Raw genomic sequence first — 20,461 nt, 5'->3', positions numbered from 1 at the left:
CACACATATACTCAAACCTAATATAACGGCTGCTAGCCTCAATATCCTCTGCTAGACATTTATCCATATATATTTTCATCTGTAAATATACCTGAGTAAAGCTAAGAGGTTAACCTCACGCACAACTTTCAAACACAGTTCAAGTGGCACTTTTTCCATAATTATAGGATTTATTTATAATGATCAGAAGAAATATTTTCTGTGTATATATATAAAAAAACAGCTTGTAATGCTAGTTTTGTAATACAATTCAGCTGTAGCATATATATATATATATATATATATATATATATATATATATATATATATATATATATATATATATATATATATATATATATATATATATATATATATAAAGCTATATTAATCAGATATGTAATAAATGAATGTAAAAAAAACTGCATAACCAAAGAATGTTTTACATTTCATATGAAGAGATTTTAAATTTTTATAACCATTGTAAAACATTTATTAAATGAGTCACATTTTGTAAAATAGCCTCTGCCATTGCATGCATAAATAAATCTGAATTACAATACTTTCATGTATCACTATATACAACAAATATGATGCTCAAATATGATGAATGCAGTGATTTTACCCGAAAAATCTTTTGTTACTGATAAACACACATTTTACACAGAATTTAGGAATTTAACTTTTTTTTGCTAGATTCATTGTTAATATCCTTAAAACTCCTCATAACTTACATGCAGTTTTCATCATTGAAATAAAATATACGTCATCAACAGAATAGTCATCATCCACAGTAATAGTTCCAGAATTCATCTTTTGTCACCTGTAAATGGACAAGAGAAAACTTGTTTTAAAACAAACTGGTAGATTTTTCAGAGACCCTCATCACCAAAACAGCAGAAGGATAAACCCAACCTGGAAAGAAAGAAGAATTTCGGAGTGAATTAATTACAAACATAATTTGTTTTTGAGTTTATGAGTGTTTCTCACAGGAATCCGAGCAGGTGCGAAGACAGCTTTCAATAGCCACATAAAGAGGATGCACACAATCATAAGACTCAGACAACAATACCACACCACCTGCGTTTGTCTGATAGTGTGGCTGATTCTGGAATAAAGCAATACATTCATTAGTGCAGCTGCTTGTCTGAGAAACACTTTGTGCAACAAGTAATTGTTTTTTATTTCTTTGATCATGTGAGGTAGAATCCCAAAACCTCAACGTTAATAGCTGTTAGACACCAATGTTAAACACATGCCACCTTATTTTAGACTGAACCCTGTCAAAACTGTGCCATTTCCTTTTAAGATCTCATGTGCTCAAAATGTGTGTATATACTTTTTATAAACTTTAATATATGTATGTACAGTATATATACAGGACATACATTTGCTGAAAGTTGCGCTGTCTTTACCCAAAAATAGATGTTTTAGAAGTTTAGTCAAGCTTCCATGCATTTTTCACCGTAACATTAAAGTAGATATCCGTGTCAATGGATGGGCTCATGCTGGAGTAGTAGTTCAAAAACTCCTCTTTTGTGACCTGATGTGTGAAGACATCATGATCAGAGAGAATGCTTTTAAAATGAAAATGACTTTTTGATGCCATCGGGGGAACTTTGTGATTGTGAAAGCTTAAAACCAAAGAACTTATTCTACAGACAGTCTGAATACACTATTATGTTTGATACTTGATACTCCTTTCTGGCATTAGACATGGGTGTGACTGCATAATAAATAAATAAATAAATTGTGGCGGGAGGAGCAAACGACAGACACAGCGGGCGTGGCGTCAACAGAAAATAAAACAAATGAGGTAATAAACGTGGCCAAAGGGGAAGAGTGTACAAAACAAACAGGGGATCTGGTGTCCTCGTCGTGCTGCGGGGTTCGTGTGGGTCTATGGAGCTAGAATTGTGTCTTTATTACATGCGAGAAAATAAAAGAAAAAAAGAAAGTTTGAGAGAAAAAGTTCTCTCAGATCTTTTATTTTCTCGCCTGTAATAAAGAGACAATTCTAGCTCCATATGGGTCGGGCAGTGTTAGTGGAGGAAGGGTCCAGTGTGCATGCACGGGGAAGAGACCGGTCTCCCGAGGAGAGGCGCATTGGGCTTTTCAACAGCGGCGGTGATGAGGGTCCATTTCCTTCAGGTCAAACGCCGCCAGCCCTGACTCATCCAGCGCCCCTCCTCTCTCACACACCCACTTCTGTCGGGAGCCTGGTGAAGGGCGGCGATTTATGACGGGGTGCCGATGATTATCAGGGAGGGGGCAGCTGACTCGTCACTATATATATATGGGTGATTCTCTGAATTGGGTGCCCTTCAAGTCCCCCAAACTTACTTCAAAGATTTTCAATTGAAGGAAATCACGAAATGCATTTTAACGCTGTCAATTAATAGAACCAGGTGCCTTTGCATTATAATGCAACACAATTGCTTTTTTTAAATTTTAATTTAAAGATAATGGGTTGCCTAAGTAGTAGACAACAAGCATGTTTGCATGTCCTCACTAACCATCATTACATTTTCATTGAATATCAAACAAATAAAAAATGCAATTAATACCAAAATGTTTCTGCTAATATGATCATATGCTGGTCTACTTTAACTAAAATAAATATATATATATATAAATGCATTAATTATATATGAAATTGCAATATTTATACATGTCCTCCAGTTTGTTTTCAACCCCGTCACGCCATACAATTTACCCCCCTATAAAAAGAATGGATCAATCCCTGTGGCATCACTTCCAGGAAGTGACATCACACAAGTCTCTTGAAGAACATGCTGCAAAGAAAGGCAAGTGTCAGTATCTTTTCTTACCTATATTTCATGTTTTTCACTGTCAGATTAAGATTGTCAGGCTCAACATTTCAACTCTGTTGTATAGCTAAATGATAGTAAACAAAGGTTTAAGAAGAATTAAATGATAGTTTTGCAAAACATTATAATTTTATGATGTACTAAATGCCATGTGGCGCTACTGGCTTAGCTAAGTATGGAGTTAGAGCTACTGTTAGCCAAAAACTTCAACCCCGTCACATTTTTTATTATAACAGGGTTGAATCATTGTGACAGGGTTGAATGTTTGACACTTCTTAGTATATTACTCAATTGTAGACTTGTTGTATTGTGATATGAACTGTCAGAAATAATCAATCTTTTTTTTTTTTTTTTCCATAAAGTATATGTTCAATATTTTCAGACATCCCAATGGCAAAAACAGCAGCAGGGAGGCAAAGACAGTACAGAGCAAGAATGGATGCAGACCCAGAGAGAAGGGAAAATTATCTCCGCTTTAAGAAGATGCCAGATGCTGTGTCACAGAGGTAGACACAAATCCATTGGGAAGACCCAGAGGTGCTAGGCCAGTGGTGTGTGCTCGCATATGCTAAAAATTTGTTTCCAGGAATAATACTTGCGATGGATGAAACGCATGTGCAAGTAAAATGCATGCACCGTGTCGGGCCAAACAGGTTCTTTTGGCCTGCTCGTGAGGATGTGCTTTGGTATGTTTTTGATGATGTGCTTGAGCTCATCCCACCTCCTAAGCCAGTGACAACACGGCACATGGAAATTCAAAAAGCTGTTTGGGCCAGGCTTTCTGAATAAAGAATGAATTAATGGACATGTTACAGTCCTGTTTTCAAAGTTCAATGTTAAGCACTAAAAACACGATTTAATCAAAATGAGATCCCAGCAAGGTAGTTTTCCATAGTCTGTTGTTTTTATAAGGGATTCTTTTGGACCAAATGGAAAGATCGATTGATGTTTGTGATTAATTAATGCTTTTGATTTAATGTTAAATACTTACTAAAATGTTTGTTTGTTTTTGCCAACTTTAATAAAATAAAATGTTATTGAATGTGATATCATTAATTTTACAGGTAAGAATACCATACTATATTAAAATAATGATCATCACTTCAACCCTGTTATCATTTTCAACCCCGTTATGCTGAGTTCAACCCTGTTATTTGATAGTTTTTATTAATATTTTCGTTATAAGAAGACAAATTAGGTCAATGTTTGTTTTGCTGTGTGCAGAACTTACAAGACAGTCTGAAAAAATATGAAAATATGATTAAATCCTAATGTTAATGCATATTTTGTGATAAGATATGAAGACCAATGTTAGATACAGTTTTCATGACCTGATTTGGTATTCAAATGGTGAGTATTTAAAAATAAAATTCTACATCCAATAAATGATATCAAACAAGGGACATCTCATTGAAAAGCTTCTACAAGAATTTACTTGAAAATCTTTTTAAATCATATTTAAACAGGGTCCAAGTGGTCTGTGACGGGGTTGAACTCCAAAACAACTTTCTGTAAGAAAAAACACTCAATATCGATTAGAATTTCATGCCTGAGGTGGGAAAATTTATTTTCTTAAAGGTTTGACTAATCCACTATCACATGAAATTATCAGAAATATAACTATTTAAAGTATATATAGAAAAAAAGGTATAACCCAAAAGGCACCCATCTCAGAGAATCACTCATATATATATATATATATATATATATACATATATATATATTGTTTGCCATCTGACTATGAGCCCATAAATGCATTGCTGTATGCATTGTGATTATAATAATATTACAGCAATTCAACTTTAATACACACTTATTGGCGATGGGCTGTGAGTAATTCTAATCGTGGACTAACGTTACTGGCTATGGATTAAAGAAACAACATGCTCTTAAAATACTGTAATTCAGCATGCAACACGTGACGCCACAATATAAAGTTTATTTACCCTTAATAATCTATTCACTGCATACTAACGTGGAGAAGTGAAACTAGACTGATGTGTTAAAACAACCTGGATTTCCTTAGCACTGTTTAGGCTTTCCTGTTTTAGCGTTCAGTGTTTCCATAGAGACGAGTTCTTGTATTTGATTGGTCACTCTCGCTGCAGGTGTTTGATGAAGCGATTAGAACGCGATGATGTGGCCCTTCCGTTGTTGTTCAGTTTACTGCTTGTGGTTTAACAGTCAAAGGGTACAAAAACAATGCGAATGCAAAACATAGTTTTGAATAGGAAACAACTGTGGACATGATTACTGCAGTTATCTCAATTGATCGTGAGTCTTGTTTGTGTAAGTACCTTCACGTTTGGAGTCGGTGTGGAAACAAGATTTTATTACAGAGAGATCCTGATATGGAATGAGATATATATATATATATATATATATATATATATATATATATATATATATATATATATATATATATACACACACACACAAATTTAAATACAAAATATTAGCAAACAGAATCAAAAATGATTTAATCAATCATTTATTAATAACTGCAAGATTACATATTAAGTATGTGTATATTTATGTGCCACAATCAACTTACACCAAATATACAAATCAACAGAATTCAGCATTAGATTCCAGTTAGCCTTTATGAATATACTAATTGAGGACTGACCATTTCAAAAAGATTATACCTCACTGGCAAGTGGCAACTAAATTCATATCTTCATAAATACACAGTGAATATGAATAACTGTCAGCATAGCAAAAGGTATGAACAAAAAATACAAAACAAGGTCCTTATTTAAACTTGAAAGGCTAAATTTACTATGAAAATACATTAATTCAAAATGAAAACATAATGACCTTCGCATTTGTGGAGAGAAACAGACATACTATGTTTGTAGTGAAAAATACATAACTCAATCCTCAGCATGTTCAGTATAACACCATGCAAAAACTTACATTGGATATGCTTGATGATTCTGTGTACAATGAGAATTTTATGTATTAAAAACCATGATTCGCTCACATCTTGCCATGCATTCACTAGTCTTGTTTTATAAGCTTATGTAGTTGCTAACCGGATTCCTTCAAGACATTCGTTTAATGACAGTGTTTTCTATAAGAAAACTGCACTTGTGATAAAGGGGTGCTTATAAGTCTGGAAAACCAGCACATAAGTACTTCTAATCCACTTAACCTGACACAACAGAATGTGTCCTTAAAGCTATTTCAACAGCCTCGTCTATTCTGAAAAAGTGACATACATGCCAGTGCAAATCAAAAATGGCCTATCGGACATTCATCCACAAGACTACAGCTAAAATAATGTGACAAATATAACTTAATTATAGAGATAAGTAATTCAACTGAAGAGTAACAGCTATGTGAAACAAGCAAATAATGTGTCCAAAAGATAAATACATCAGCTTTACGTACCTTATGTTTGTGAAAATAAATATTAGACTTAAAATTAGTATTTCCTTCATTCATTAAAAAAGTTAAAAGAACCGTTTCATGGATGGAATGTTAAGAAAAATGTTATGATTTTATAATATTACAGTAATATTATAACAATATATTATAAATTATGCATATGAAATGAAAATAAAAACACACAAAACATACTTTGCCACTCACGTGAACTACTGCAAAGCCATAACACTTTGAAAGGTTAATACGAGTTATTTTGAAGGCAGATTTCTGAACCCTTAATCCTGTGCAATCTCCCTGGCTTTACACTGAAACAATCACATGGAGAGAAAAAGAAAAACTGCACAGTATTCTGTAAGACCTAGACCGATAAAATCTCTATTCACAATAACAACACAAATTGGCCACACTGACATCAGTTCATATTTACTTGACTGATGTAAACGCTCAGATGCATTACCTGATACATATCAGTAGTAAATGATGAGAAACACTGTGTTGAGCTAAATCTTCCCCATCTATAGTACTTCTGACTGAGTACTCTGCCTGTTCAACATTAACTCTGACTCATTATTGAAACGGAGTAAAGAAACTGAGCAAAAGAGACATTTCCCATTTGTCTCATGTAGCAGTCTGACTGCCTGGCACTTCAAAACAAGTGTGTGCATTAATCTACAAGTCTGTGTGTTTATCAGGACACATGCAGAGGACTACATTGCATTACAGGATACATGAAGTCGAAGAGGTTTAAAATGAGAGGGACAGACCACACCTGTAGAGATGAGTGTGTTTAGAGGTAAAATTCAGCATATTTTCTCATGAAAGTGTTTTTGACCAAAGTGAGAAACATCAAACATCGTCAAAGATTCGGCTTCGAGAAGAAGACATTGAGAGGTACCTTCCACCGGCATGTCTGTGGGGAAAGGAAACTAAGTCACTGTTTTGTTTTGTTTTTGTTAAATGCATGTAATAACACCTGCGGTTAGCACAAGTTCGAGAAACTGAATGATTGTATTATATGACATAAAATCAACAGTACATAATAAAATTATCATAATGGACAAAACTATCATGATGAATTCCTGCAGCCCTCAATAAAACTCAATCTAACCTGCCAGGTTCAGATTGCAAAGGGTCATCAGTGAGTGTTTCAGCATTAAAGTCCAACGGCTCAGCATCTTGCAGCAACTCAATGCTGTCTCGCCCTGTCTGGCTGCTGCTACGGGTGTACTTGGCCTCTGTGTATAAAAAACATGAATGGATTAATATAATGTTTCTTTACAAAATTCACTTAATAGCAAATACTGTATAGGAATACTACAGGACACATGTCTTAATGGGCATTAAACATACGGCGGTTTGTGTTTGAATTTAGGGTTTCGCCGTAATTGGTTTCCTTCATCTCAGACATGGAAGTCTGGGTTCTGGCAGCAATCTCATCTCGTTGTGCATACCGTTCTCTCCATTCCTGTCATATACATATTGTCATATATGTATTATAAGAGTAATTATGTATATATATTACTCTGTACTATTTATAACTCACTCTTCGTCTGCTCTCTCCATCTTCTATTCTTTGGCGTTTTCTTCTTTCTATGCAAGAAAAAAAAAAGAGTTGTTATGTAGAGTTGTTAAAGAGTTACATGTCCCCGTTTAATACCGGATGGGACGGTGTTAAATGTTTTGTGTTTGTGTCAGCGGTAACTACCCCTCTGACGCACTGAGGTTTTCACCACTGCAGAAGGTAGAGCTGTAGCAATGAGCAAAAGTGATTTCTGTCTGAATCACTGTTTATTTCTGTTTCACAACTCACCATAGCAACCACAGGAGACGGCTCTACCTTATTTTCATACTACGATTCAAATAGTTAGATTTGCTTGCCATTAATTTTTTCTCATGGTCTTAAAAAAGGTTTTTGCTTAGCTGTTTTAAAATGAGTCTTGTAAAAAAGTATAAATTGGACCTGTGAGTAAATTTCTTTACAACATAACATTTAAATTTCACCCCCCGGAGCTGTATGAGACACTTTTTTATTAAGGATGGGCACTTTCTATTTCACTTCTTTTGGACTGATGCACTGCAACAATGGCTGAGTTCCATTAAACAGTTTTAAAAAAGATCAAAGACAATTTTTAATATGACTGACTGGATTAATCAGTATAGACCTTGTATATACACCTAGGATGACTTGGGGGTGAGTAATATATGGGCTAATTTTCATTTTTGGATGAACTAAGCCTTTAATTATATAATTATTATATATTGTAGTTATTGTATATTTTAATCTACAAATATAAACAAATCACCTCTGCGCAGAAGTTCTCTGCCTTCATCTATGAGGTCAGAGGTCATCTCGTCTCCCATGAACTGCTGGAAACCCAGGAGGTTCAGGCAGCGTGTGCCAAGACTGGACAGAAATGATTTAAAATCAGTCAGAAACTACAACATGAAATTTGACAGATACTACTATATAGAATATATTAGACTAACCTGAAGTATGTAGCAATGCAGAGAATGACAATCAGCATGGGGTAATAGATGTAGAAGCCATTGGCAATGAAGGACAGGACCCGCATAGAACCCATGATCTACAACATTACATTAAGGTTCCTTTAATGTTTAATAGTAATCAGACATTTCAAAATGAGACTCTGGGCCGTTGAAGCCTTGCTGCTCTAAACATATGCTAAGCGGTACTAGAAGAGTCTCACATATTAAAATAATTCTGTACATTTCAAATAACACTAAAGACTCACAGAGGTGTATGCTGTCTGCTCCTTTGCTTGGTGGGATATGGCAGAATCCATGTGAATCAGTCCCAGGAAGTTTAGACATAGTGGGGGAGTCAAGCGGCAAAAAAGCCTAGTAAACAACACATAGACTTTTGTGGTTTATCAGAGAAAAAACCAAGGGTAAAATTCACTGAATACTGCGATCTGTGAAACATACATGCCACTGAACTGCAGGCTGTAAGCATCGGTTTGGTGATGTGAGGCCAGGTAGTAGTAGTTGAAGACTCGAATGCGAAACACAGTCGAGTAGACGCAGGTGCAAAGAAAAAAAATGGTAATGAAGCATGCCATCTACAGGACAAAAACATAATATTAAGGGGTTTTCAGCTGATGCCACAGGCAAAATCAGGACAAACTGTGTCGGGGGCTCTTAGCTTTGGTCTATGACAGGAGTCAGTAACCTTACTGACAAAAAAGTGAATAAAATAAATGACTTTATCAGAATCAGAATGAGCTTTATTGCCAAGCATGCTTAAGGAACCTGTCTTTTGTCAGAAGCTTCCAGTGCACAGATAGAGTAACGGCAAAATGTCCAAAAAAAAAAAAACATATATATATATATATATATATATATATATATATATATATTTTTTTTTTTTTTTTTTTTTTTAAATAACTAGACTGCATAATAAAATATACATATAAATACGAGTAATATATACAGTTAAAAATAAAAAGTAAATTAAATGACTATTTCATAACAATTTAAGTAGAAATTGTATTTTCAGGCTGTTTATGTCTACTTTATATAAAGTGTATGCAAATACATACATTTATATAAATGTTAAAACAAATACATAGAATTAGATTTTTTTCAAAGGACGATGCATTAAACTGATCAAAAGAAAAAGTACAAACTTTTATAATTACAATTTTTATAATTACAAAAGATTTCAATTTAAAAAAAAAGAAAATGTATCACGGTTTCCACAAAAATTGTTTTGAATCTAGGAAGATTTTCCTAGATTAGATCCCTAGACTCAGGCAGACTCACCTCAATGTACAGGTAGTTGTAATCTCTCTCAGCAAGCTGGATAAACACAGCAAAGAGTGACAGAACGGGACGAGTACTGAAGAAAGTGCACTCGGACCAAACCACAGCCACCGAAAAGAGCGACAGAACCACAGACAGAATACGGTAAAACCACTGCTTCAGCAAACACTCCCAGTACCACTCTGATGAAAGACGCAAAAGACAGTAAAGCCAGGGTCAGCACTGACATTTGTTTCAAATACATCATATCCACATCTTTCAGAGTACCTACCTACTGTGGGAGTAAAAATGTAGCGTCTGAACCAGCCGACAGGTTCTGGAGGTGCAAAGCTGTGAACGAACTGCCGAGAGGTGCTGGTTTCATTCTTGGCAACGTCCTCAAGGTGAAAAGCCTGTTCCAGCAATATCTGCCACTGAACACGGGTGCGATTGTGCCGCTGGACTGCGTAGATCACCTAAGAAACCAGCTGTTAGTATTATTCCAGAGCAAAATTGAGAAAACTTGATCAGTACCTGCTTGTGTAGTTTTGAAAGGCTTCTTTCGGTGGGATATGTGTTATGTTTATCATCAAAATCCTCATAGTCGTCCATGTTCCTGCCCATTTTGTCCTGATATTCAACTGGACACTAAAAACAACAAGCAGATTTCTACTGAAAAGGGGGGGTTGATAGCTTCAAATCACATATATACATAAAAATTCAAAAGAAGACTGCTATCATGTTGTCCTCTCACCTTTCGGAGAATGGTGTCCACATTCTTCCTCAATGGATGATTATATTTGATCGATTCATTGATTTTTCTCACTTCCTATGATAAAATTACAAACACCTAAGAAACAAAGTTGGCTAAATGGACTCAGATCTGGCATTACCTTTCAAAAACCAGCTCATCTGGACTCTTTTAGCATGAACGGATGTTTGTTTACAGTGTATAAACACACATCTCTTTCACCTCCATGACATCTTCTAGGTTCTCCTCTGAATCTGCCTTCTCTGTCATGAGCTTGGCCGCTTTGAAGTAAGTCTTGATGAGGAGGTGACCCTGGCGCGAGGCCTCCCAGTACGAGCGAGGGATCTCCACCAAGCCGTAGCCCAACAGCAACACTAGAAGAAACAGACCCCAAGTGTTGGCCGCAGTGATGCCGATGGTTTGCAGCTCATACCTGGCGAAGTGATTCAGAAAAAAAGTCATTATGAACAGAATTTTGTGACAACAATGGAAGAATATTCTGGATTGGTTTACAGACCAGGAGAGGCGCCACTGAGGATGCACTGCCACATAGATGAGAAGAGAGCCGAAGATAAAAAGGTATGTGCCATAATAGATGGCATTCTCAATGAGGGCCGTCTTGATCTTTCCAGCAATGGAGAATCCTCCAGAACGAGCATACGACTGCATGAATGGGAGAAGGAGCCTTGGAAGATAAACACTGTTATTAACCACTATTCTTACAGGTAAAAATTGCCTAATATTTTTAAAATATGTCAGTAATGGAATTTGGCTTTAATACAAAATGCAAAACAAACATTTAAAACAGCCAATTTAAAAAAAAAATAAATATATATATATATATATATATATATATATATATATATATATATATATATATATATATATATTTTTTTTTTTTTTTTTTTTTTTTTTTTGTACATGATCAGACTTACTATTATTCTCAGTTTAAATAAAGATCTTTATAAAGGACAATGAGCTTTAATATTATTATTATTATATTGAAGTTAATTTTTGAAAAGGGGCGCTTTACTTGGGGGTCTGTGGCATTATTATTAAATATTAGTATTACTACTAAAACAACATAAGAAATATTACTAAATGTAATATTCAGTGTAAAATAAAAAGTAAGGAAAATAATAATAAAACTACTAACAATCATCATATTTATAATGAATATAAATAACAATCATTTTATTTTAACATACAAATGAATAATTACAATACAAATTTTCATGTCATGTCTTAATTGCTTCATTTTCAAACAATAAATCATCCAGCTTTTATTTTGCTGGAAATCCAGAAGGCCCTAAAGCTTCTTTTCTTTTGACAGTTTGAGAAAATTGTTGGTGCATGTTGTATTTCTAAATGCAAAATAAAAGTGACCCAAACTTGGAGCACATGCAGAGATGAGTTCATGTGGAACAGCATTTGCTGAGAACTGAACTGCTCAGAGAAACCAGAAAAAAACTGATCATAAGCTGCTCATGTGTAAATGAACACAGTGCCACTATTCACTCTGAAACAAGCAGTGCATGCATTTATTAAATTATATAGCAATCTTTATGATATCTCTTTTTGAAAAACCATGTAGCAATTACAGGATCCCTACAACAGCCCAACAACAGATTTGTGTAGTAACAGTAACAAATAATTACCAGGAAGATTTAAGACGACATTATCAAGTTTGAAAAGGACAAAACGTTCTCACCAAGTAAGACACTGTGACGTCCAATAAACAACCCTCCAGAACACGGGCATGATGCCATCTGGAATGTAGCTCCATGGTTTATAGCACACACGTTGGGTGCTTTGAAAATAGGGACAGAATATATGTTCATAAACATGAAATATAGCAGTTTTGTGCTCAGACTATAACTGAAAACATGGGCTGCAGGTGAACTCATAGGCTTACTTTTTACTGGCTGAGATGGAGGTATTTGGAGTGGTCTGGTTTGAAACTACAGGGCTCACTGACGGCGTCTGGGCATGTGCTTCATGATCAATTAAACACTGCTTGTAGATTGTCTGAAAATCAATTGCACAAGTTACCGAGTTGCATCAGGAATGAACTGCACTGGACACTTCTATTGAGTGGCAGCCACACTAACCGTGCTGACATCCAGAGGAAGAATGAAGACGATGAGAAAGCATAAATACCAAGCCAGCAGTGTGCCAAAGAGGACCATACGCTGCTGTTTCTTGAAGTCACCATAGCGATGCAGGAGGAAGAGAGCCAGGAAAAAGACGACCACAATCTCTATTCCCAGCGCCGCCCCACTCATAGTGCACACCGCACTCCTAACTGCACACATAGAAAGACAAAGACCAAAAGAAAAAAAAGATATCCAACAAGAAAAGGTTAAAAACCACAAGAAATGAAAGTTGGGGTGGATGATTTTAAATAACTCATCCCTTATGTTTTTAATAGACAGTAGCCTGTAGTTTATCATGCTTCACCTAAATTTCCGCATAAAACTATTTTGAGATTTTAGACTAAAAGCAATGCAAGGAAAACACTACCAATAAATCCAAAACGGTTCAAAATCTACACTGAAGAAAGTACAAATATACATAATCTATAAACAGTTATGTAGACTGTATTTAAGCAGCTTATTTACTGTTATGGTATTGTGTGCATTATTTCAAATACTTTTTTAAATCAAGATAACATGATTTAAATTGGTAACAGACTTTTTTTTAAATTAATTGCTCCGACTGAAGTGCTTTGAAATAAATGGAGCGTTTTATATGTTACATATCATATTATGTGCCCTCAAGGCCTCTTATTAAAATATGTATGACTGAGGTAATCAAACAATTCATGACTGCTGATTATGCATCTCAGAGAACCTCCTCGTTTGATCGTAAAGACTAATTGTGTATAATTTCTTGATTCATACACGCCTATAATCTTATCCAGATAATCAAGTTTAATGGGCGGAATGTGAAGCATTGCATTATTTCTTGCTTACTGGTTTTTCAGACAGAACAGAGCTTCATAATGCGAGTCGAAGTCGTAAACGCTTTTCTATTACTAACACTGTATTTCATTTTTAAACGAAATTGCGTCTCAGTTCGATTCGTGAACAAAAGCCTCCGAGAATGCTCATTAATGCAGCCCGACTAACGTTCGTTTTGAGTCGGGTTTTAACCAAGTCATCAAGAAGATCCGACTCACAAGAATGGTTCATTCACGAATCTAACATCACTAGAATAAAACGTACACATATAAACCTAATACATTACATTTAAGGCATTCCTATGTACACACAACTGTTTGACGATAACGCTTGCTTTCATCGCAAACAAATCTGTCAAGCAGAACCTCCTCCCGTCCAGCTGATCATGCGGGCTGGGTCCATGTTTTGCTCTGAATCATGGGATCCAATGATTCGCCTTACCTCAGATCTGCTGCAGAGACATATGAGACGCGATATAAATATATCCCAATTCAGTCCCAAAGTAAAGAAAAACTCTCGAGCGTTGCGTGATGATAAAAATTACCTGGAGACAAAACACATTTCACTGATTTCCAGAAATCAAACGTCACGGCTCTGACGCTTCTGATGGGCGGCGGCCTATTTTCCTCTGGCAAGATGTCATAGGTGCATGTCGCCTACTACAGTGTATCTTAAGTGCAAGTAACCTGAGATTTAAAATAAAATAGTTTTATCAGCAAAAAACAAAAAAAAAATTACGCGGGGCTAAAAAACACTATTTAAGATGTTTAGTCTTTTTTGGGGCAGATGCTTTATTTATATAGTCCATGTGTAAGATAACACCTTCAGTGTCCATCCATCCATCTTCTTCCGCTTATCCGGGGCCGGGTCGCGGGAGCAACAGTCTAAGCAGAGAACCCCAGACTTCCCTCTCCCTAGACACTTCCTCCAGCTCTTCTGGGGGGACACCGAGGCGTTCCCAGGCCAGCCGGGAGACATAGTCTCTCCAGCGTGTCCTAGGTCTTCCCCGGGGTCTTCCCCGGGGTCTCCTCCCAGTGGGACGCGCCCGGAACACCTTCCCGGGAAGGCGTCCAGGAGGCATCCGGAACAGATGCCCGAGCCACCTCAACTGACCCCTCTCTATGTGGAGGAGCAGCGGCTCTACTCTGAGCTCCTCCCGGGTGACTGAGCTTCTCACCCTATCTCTAAGGGATCGCCCAGCCACCCTGCGGAGAAAGCTCATTTCGGCCGCCTGTATCCGGGATCTTGTCCTTTCGGTCATGACCCAAAGCTCATGACCATAGGTGAGAGTAGGAACGTAGATTGACCAGTAAATCGAGAGCTTCGCCTTGCGGCTCAGCTCTTTCTTCACCACGACAGACCGGTACATCGACCGCATTACTGCAGAAGCTGCACCGATTCGTCTGTCAATCTCCCGTTCCATCCTTCCCTCACTCGTGAACAAGACCCCAAGATACTTAAACTCGTCCACTTGAGGCAGGAACTCTCCACCAACCTGAAGTGTGCAAGCCACCCTTTTCCGACTGAGGACCATGGCCTCGGATTTGGAGGTGCTGATTCTCATCCCAGCCGCTTCACACTCGGCTGCAAACCGTCCCAGTGCATGCTGAAGGTCCTGGCTTGATGAAGCCAACACGACAACATCAGAGCAACATCAGAGCAGAGACGAAATCGTGTTGTCACCAAACCTGACCCCCTCCGGCCCCTGGCTGCGCCTAGAAATTCTGTCCATAAAATCATGAACAGAACCGGCGACAAAGGGCAGCCCTGCCGGAGTCCAACACGCACCGGGAACAAGTCTGACTTACTGCTGGCAATACGAACCAAGCTCCTGCTCCGGTCGTACAGGGACCGGATAGCCCTTAGCAAAGGGCCCCGGACCCCATACTCCCGGAGCACCCTCCACAGGCCGCCGCAAGGGACACAGTCGAATGCCTTCTCCAAATCCACAAAGCACATGTGGACTGGTTGGGCAAACTCCCATGAACCCTCCAGCACCCTGTAGAGGGTATAGAGCTGGTCCAGTGTTCCACGGCCTGGACGAAAACCACACTGTTCCTCCTGAATCCGAGGTTCTACTATTGGCCGGATTCTCCTCTCCAGTACCCTGGCATAGACTTTCCCAGGGAGGCTGAGAAGTGTGATCCCCCTGTAGTTAGAACACACCCTCCGGTCCCCCTTCTTAAAAAGAGGGACCACCACCCCGGTCTGCCATTCCGGAGGCACCGTCCCCGACTGCCACGCGATGCTGCAGAGGCGTGTCAGCCAAGACAGCCCCACAACATCCAGAGACTTGAGGTACTCAGGGCGGATCTCATCCACCCCCGGTGCCTTGCCACCAAGGAGTTTCTTGACTACCTCGGTGACTTCAGCTTGGGTGATGAACGAGTCCACATCTGAGCCCTCAGCCTCTGCTTCCTCAATGGAAGACGTGACAGCGGGATTGAGGAGATCCTCGAAGTATTCCTTCCACCGTCCAACGACATCCCCAGTTGAGGTCAACAGCTCCCCACCTCTACTGTAAACAGTGTTGGTAGGGCACTGCATCCCTCTCCTGAGGCGCCGGACGGTTTGCCAGAATCTCTTCGAGGCCGACCGATAGTCCTTCTCCATGGCCTCACCGAACTCCTCCCAGGCCCGAGTTTTTGCCTCCCCAACCACCCGGGCTGCAGTCCGCTTGGCCTGCCGGTACCTGTCAGCTGCCTCAGGAGTCCCACAAGCCAACCAGGCCCGATAGGACTCCTTTTTCAGCTTGACGGCATCCCTTACTTCCGGTGTCCACCACCGGGTTCGGGGATTGCCGCCTCGACAGGCACCGGAGACCTTATGGCCACAGCTCCGAGCGGCCGCTTCGACAATGGAGGTGGAGAACATGGTCCACTCGGACTCAATATCTCCAGCCTCCCTCGGGATCCGGTCGAAGCTCTGCCGGAGGTGGGAGTTGAAGATCTCTCTGACAGGAGACTCGGCCAAACGTTCCCAGCAGACCCTCACAGTACGTTTGGGTCTGCCGAGTCTGTCCAGCTTCCTCCCCCGCCATCGGATCCAACTCACCACCAGGTGGTGATCAGTTGACAGCTCCGCCCCTCTCTTCACCCGAGTGTCCAAGACATACGGCCGGAGGTCGGATGAAACGACCACAAAGTCGATCATCGACCTACGGCCTAGGGTGTCCTGGTGCCACGTGTACTGATGGACACCCTTATGCTTGAACATGGTGTTCGTTATGGACAAGCTGTAACTAGCACAGAAGTCCAATAACTGAACACCGCTCGGGTTCAGATCGGGGGGCCGTTCCTCCCAATCACGCCCCTCCAGGTGTCACTGTCGTTGCCCACGTGGGCGTTGAAGTCCCCCAGTAAAACGACGGAGTCCCCATTTGGAGTACTTTCCAGCACCCTTCCCAGAGACTCCAAGAAGGCCGGGTACTCTGCACTGCCGTTCGGCCCGTAGGCACAAACGACAGTGAGAGACCTATCCCCGACCCGAAGGCGCAGGGAAACGACCCTCTCATTCACCGGGGTAAACTCCAACACATGGCAGCTGAGCTGGGGGGCTATAAGCAAACCCACACCCACCCGCCGCCTCTCACCATGGGCAACTCCAGAGTGGTGAAGAGTCCATCCTCTCTCGAGGAGTGTGGTTCCAGAGCCCAAGCTGTGTGTAGAGGTGAGCCCGACTATCGCTAGTCGGAACCTCTCAACCTCACGCACAATCTCGGGCTCCTTCCCCGCCAGTGAGGTGACGTTCCACGTCCCTAGAGCTAGTTTCCGTGTCCAGGGATCGGGCTGTCGAGGCCCCCGCCTTCGACTGCCGCCCGATTCTCTACGCACCGGCACCTTACGGTCCCTCCTGTAGGTGGTGAGCCCACGGGGCCTTCAATGTCCTAGCTGTAAATTAGTTCTAAAAAAGTGAATTATTGTAAAATGATTCTTTGATTTTAATCAAAATGGCCTACAGAAAAATTACTGATGCTGCCTAGAAAAGATCCATAGTATAGAAAAAATGGTAGTCCTACCAACAATAGTACATTATATGCATAACGCATTATATATATATATATATATATATATATATATATATATATATATATAGGCTATAGTAACTTTTGGTAACTATATGGTAACTATTGTCAAGGACCTTGGAAAACATTGTGGCCATGCATCGTTGCCCAAACAATGATTACTTACAGTTGTAACAGCTAAATACAGCTCTTACCTGATTTAACAAGGAAAAAAGAAAATCAGGAATAACAATAAAATCAAAAACAACATCTGACTGCAAAGGTAGATTACTGGTCTGTTGTTCATATCTTGCTTAATACATTATACATCTGAGATGATGTGACATTAAATATGCATATGGTTTCTTACACTGACGGACATTTGTGCTGCATGAATATAAAATAAATATAATTCACTGCATAACAGCGCATTGCAGTTATAATTCAAGATTTTAGCAATTCAGTAAAAGAGAATGCTGATTACATTGAAGCACTATTTCAGAAAGAGAAAATATGTAAATGAGAACTGCTTTATTAAATTGGTTGTATTAAAATGCAGTACTGTAACAATTCAGGCTGAACGCAGGTACGACTTGATGCATATATACAGTTCAATTATTATATAAAGTTATATGCATGTTTATTAAAAAAAAGTTTTTTAATAAAAATTATTTAGCCTTTTGAGGTTAATGAAAATTCAGATTTAATTGATTCCTGGCCGAGTAAAATTACATAGCCTTTGATAAAGAATTGATAAAGAAAATGTGCAAAGGTTTAATTATTATTATTAAGGCTTTGTATTTTTTATAATTTTTTGTGAATCTTTATGGGAGAGAGTTCTACATTTTCTAGAGTCCTGTGTCCAGTCCATATGCTCCCAAGATAGATCCTATTTTTAGGGATCAGAGAGACTTAGGAACTAGAGGAAAAAGGACCATTGAAACTGTGTAACACAGAACCCTGGAACACGGTCAGGACTCTTTGCTATGAACTGGGAACATAGGAGTAACACCATTTACCACAAACAAATTCACCTGCAAGTTCAATGTATTAATGTACCATGTATATCACTGTGCTAAACACCATGGTCTGAATTGCAGCCTTCATGAGAATTATCACATGTGCAAGATTTTGTTCCAGGCGACCTCTGTTTTACCTAAATCCTTCACATCAAGGAGTAATTTTTTTGTTCCCCAATTCTCATAGTTCACCAGATTTATATGGAATGTAATGAACACATGAAAAGAGTCCCAGGGTCATGGTAACACATGAACAAAGGGTTAACCCTGGGAAAAGAGAGAAACTCCCAAATCAGACCATGTTACACAGGGGTCCTGAACTATTTTTCTTATACAAAAACATCTATTCACTTCAGAAGGTGTTTTTTTAATGTCTGGAAAGTCATATACACTTCGGATGGCTTGAGGGTCCGTAAATCACAGGGTAATTTTCAATTTTGGGTGATTTATCTCTTTGAGGCCATCAGCTCAAAATAAAAAAAAATCCTTTAAACACTGAGTAAAACAATCAGTTGTCAACATTATATGATGTCATTACGTTGTTGGCTTAAACCTAGATTAATTCTTGTTAGAACTACAAAGTAATTCCGTAATGAGCAGTAAAACATTTTCTCCCATCAGCAGATAGTAAATTAGGCACGGTCACTTTAAGAGACAATACATCCAATATAATGATACACATTCGATTTCTTTCTCTTAACCGACAATTTTTTAGATGAAACTCGCAAAGACGAGTTTTTGGTATGTATTTGTCGTTTCAAGTGCAAGAAGAGACAACTCATTTCGGTGTTCAGGGGCCGTGAGTCACGGCTCTCTGCGTGGGTGATGAACATAGACTGTATAAGTGATGAATTAAGCTTTTCATGTATTTTGTGTTTGTATGTTTAAACTGGCGCGGTTTTGTTCGGTCGGGCTCGGGAGAAATCGAAGTTGTGCTCGGTGTTTGTGCGGCGAGCGAACTCTCAGTTGAGTTTTTCCGTGTCTGTTTGAATGCTTAAATTGGCAAGACGCAAAACACGTGCAATTGATACGCTTTCGTGACAACGCTTAAAGGCCGTTTTTATGCTGGTCTCGGGCAGTCAGTTGAAATCTCCAGGGGCCCCTCAGCTGTAACCGTCACCAGCTGCTGGACATCGCGTCACCAGTCCACTAACGTCAGCCGTTCTGAACCCGTTCCCCTCCCAGTCACGTGCTCGTTCACAGTTTAGAAAACATATTTGTAGAAAACGGTTTAGCTTCAAATGGATTCTTTTAATGACAGTATTCTATAAAAATGTATTTGCATTTCGATTCTGTTCAATCGAGCGTTTATCGAGCGTTTTCAGCTTTTGGCCAATCAGAAGCTCGGATTATCGAGCGTTTTGGGCCAATCAGCAGCTCGGATTATCGAGCGTTTGTCATAGCAACCATAAACAAACCGGACCTGACGGAAACCGAGTCACCGAGTGAGTGAGTAAGTGAGTAAAACAAAAATAAATAGAATATTACGAATGTACTGAAATAACATTGTCTTCCCAGAGTACTTTTACAATGTGCTGAAATGGAATTTGACAATGTATTATTACGTCTTGCTGGTTTTGATATTTAAAAGATACGTTAGTTAATTAACGTGAACGTCAACGTCAGGCGACCTGTTTAACGTACACATTTAAACTATATTTACACTTCGAATTTCGACTCCAAACTGTAACTTAGTAACTACATCTACAGGGTCTAAGGAAGATAACCACGCAGTCTGATCAAAGATTAATGTAATAATG

At 38.9% G+C, this 20,461-nt stretch overlaps 1 protein-coding gene and 1 long non-coding RNA gene across 4 annotated transcripts; both read right to left on the bottom strand.

Moving 5' to 3' along the window:
- Window positions 1-348: 348 nt before the first annotated feature.
- Window positions 349-4,876, bottom strand: LOC132130811 (uncharacterized). Its single transcript, XR_009428782.1, has 3 exons — window positions 4,786-4,876; window positions 970-1,087; window positions 349-894 (listed from the first exon to the last, which is right to left on the bottom strand). It is a non-coding gene; the product is annotated as an uncharacterized LOC132130811 (long non-coding RNA).
- Window positions 4,877-5,285: 409 nt separating this feature from the next.
- On the bottom strand, window positions 5,286-14,290 carry LOC132130387 (G-protein coupled receptor-associated protein LMBRD2B). 3 transcript variants are annotated; one of them, XM_059542090.1, is made up of 18 exons: window positions 14,121-14,290; window positions 12,828-13,021; window positions 12,632-12,744; window positions 12,428-12,526; window positions 11,234-11,401; window positions 10,939-11,149; window positions 10,720-10,794; window positions 10,500-10,613; window positions 10,258-10,441; window positions 9,987-10,168; window positions 9,150-9,283; window positions 8,957-9,062; window positions 8,691-8,788; window positions 8,507-8,607; window positions 7,747-7,793; window positions 7,554-7,668; window positions 7,312-7,438; window positions 5,286-7,113 (listed from the first exon to the last, which is right to left on the bottom strand). In XM_059542090.1, exons 2-18 carry the CDS (start codon window positions 12,999-13,001, stop codon window positions 7,050-7,052), a joined length of 2,112 nt encoding a protein of 703 aa, XP_059398073.1. In that variant the 5' UTR covers window positions 13,002-13,021; window positions 14,121-14,290; the 3' UTR covers window positions 5,286-7,049. The 3 variants fall into 3 exon arrangements, with proteins under 3 accessions (XP_059398073.1, XP_059398075.1, XP_059398074.1); XM_059542092.1 differs by lacking the exon at window positions 14,121-14,290 and adding an exon at window positions 13,987-14,007; XM_059542091.1 differs by lacking the exon at window positions 14,121-14,290 and adding an exon at window positions 13,966-13,990.
- Between the last annotated feature and the right edge of the window lie 6,171 nt (window positions 14,291-20,461).

The sequence above is a fragment of the Carassius carassius genome, chromosome 47 (genome assembly GCF_963082965.1).
Source record: "Carassius carassius chromosome 47, fCarCar2.1, whole genome shotgun sequence".
Classification (NCBI taxonomy): domain Eukaryota; kingdom Metazoa; phylum Chordata; class Actinopteri; order Cypriniformes; family Cyprinidae; genus Carassius; species Carassius carassius.
This window is presented reverse-complemented; position numbering and strand designations above follow the sequence as displayed.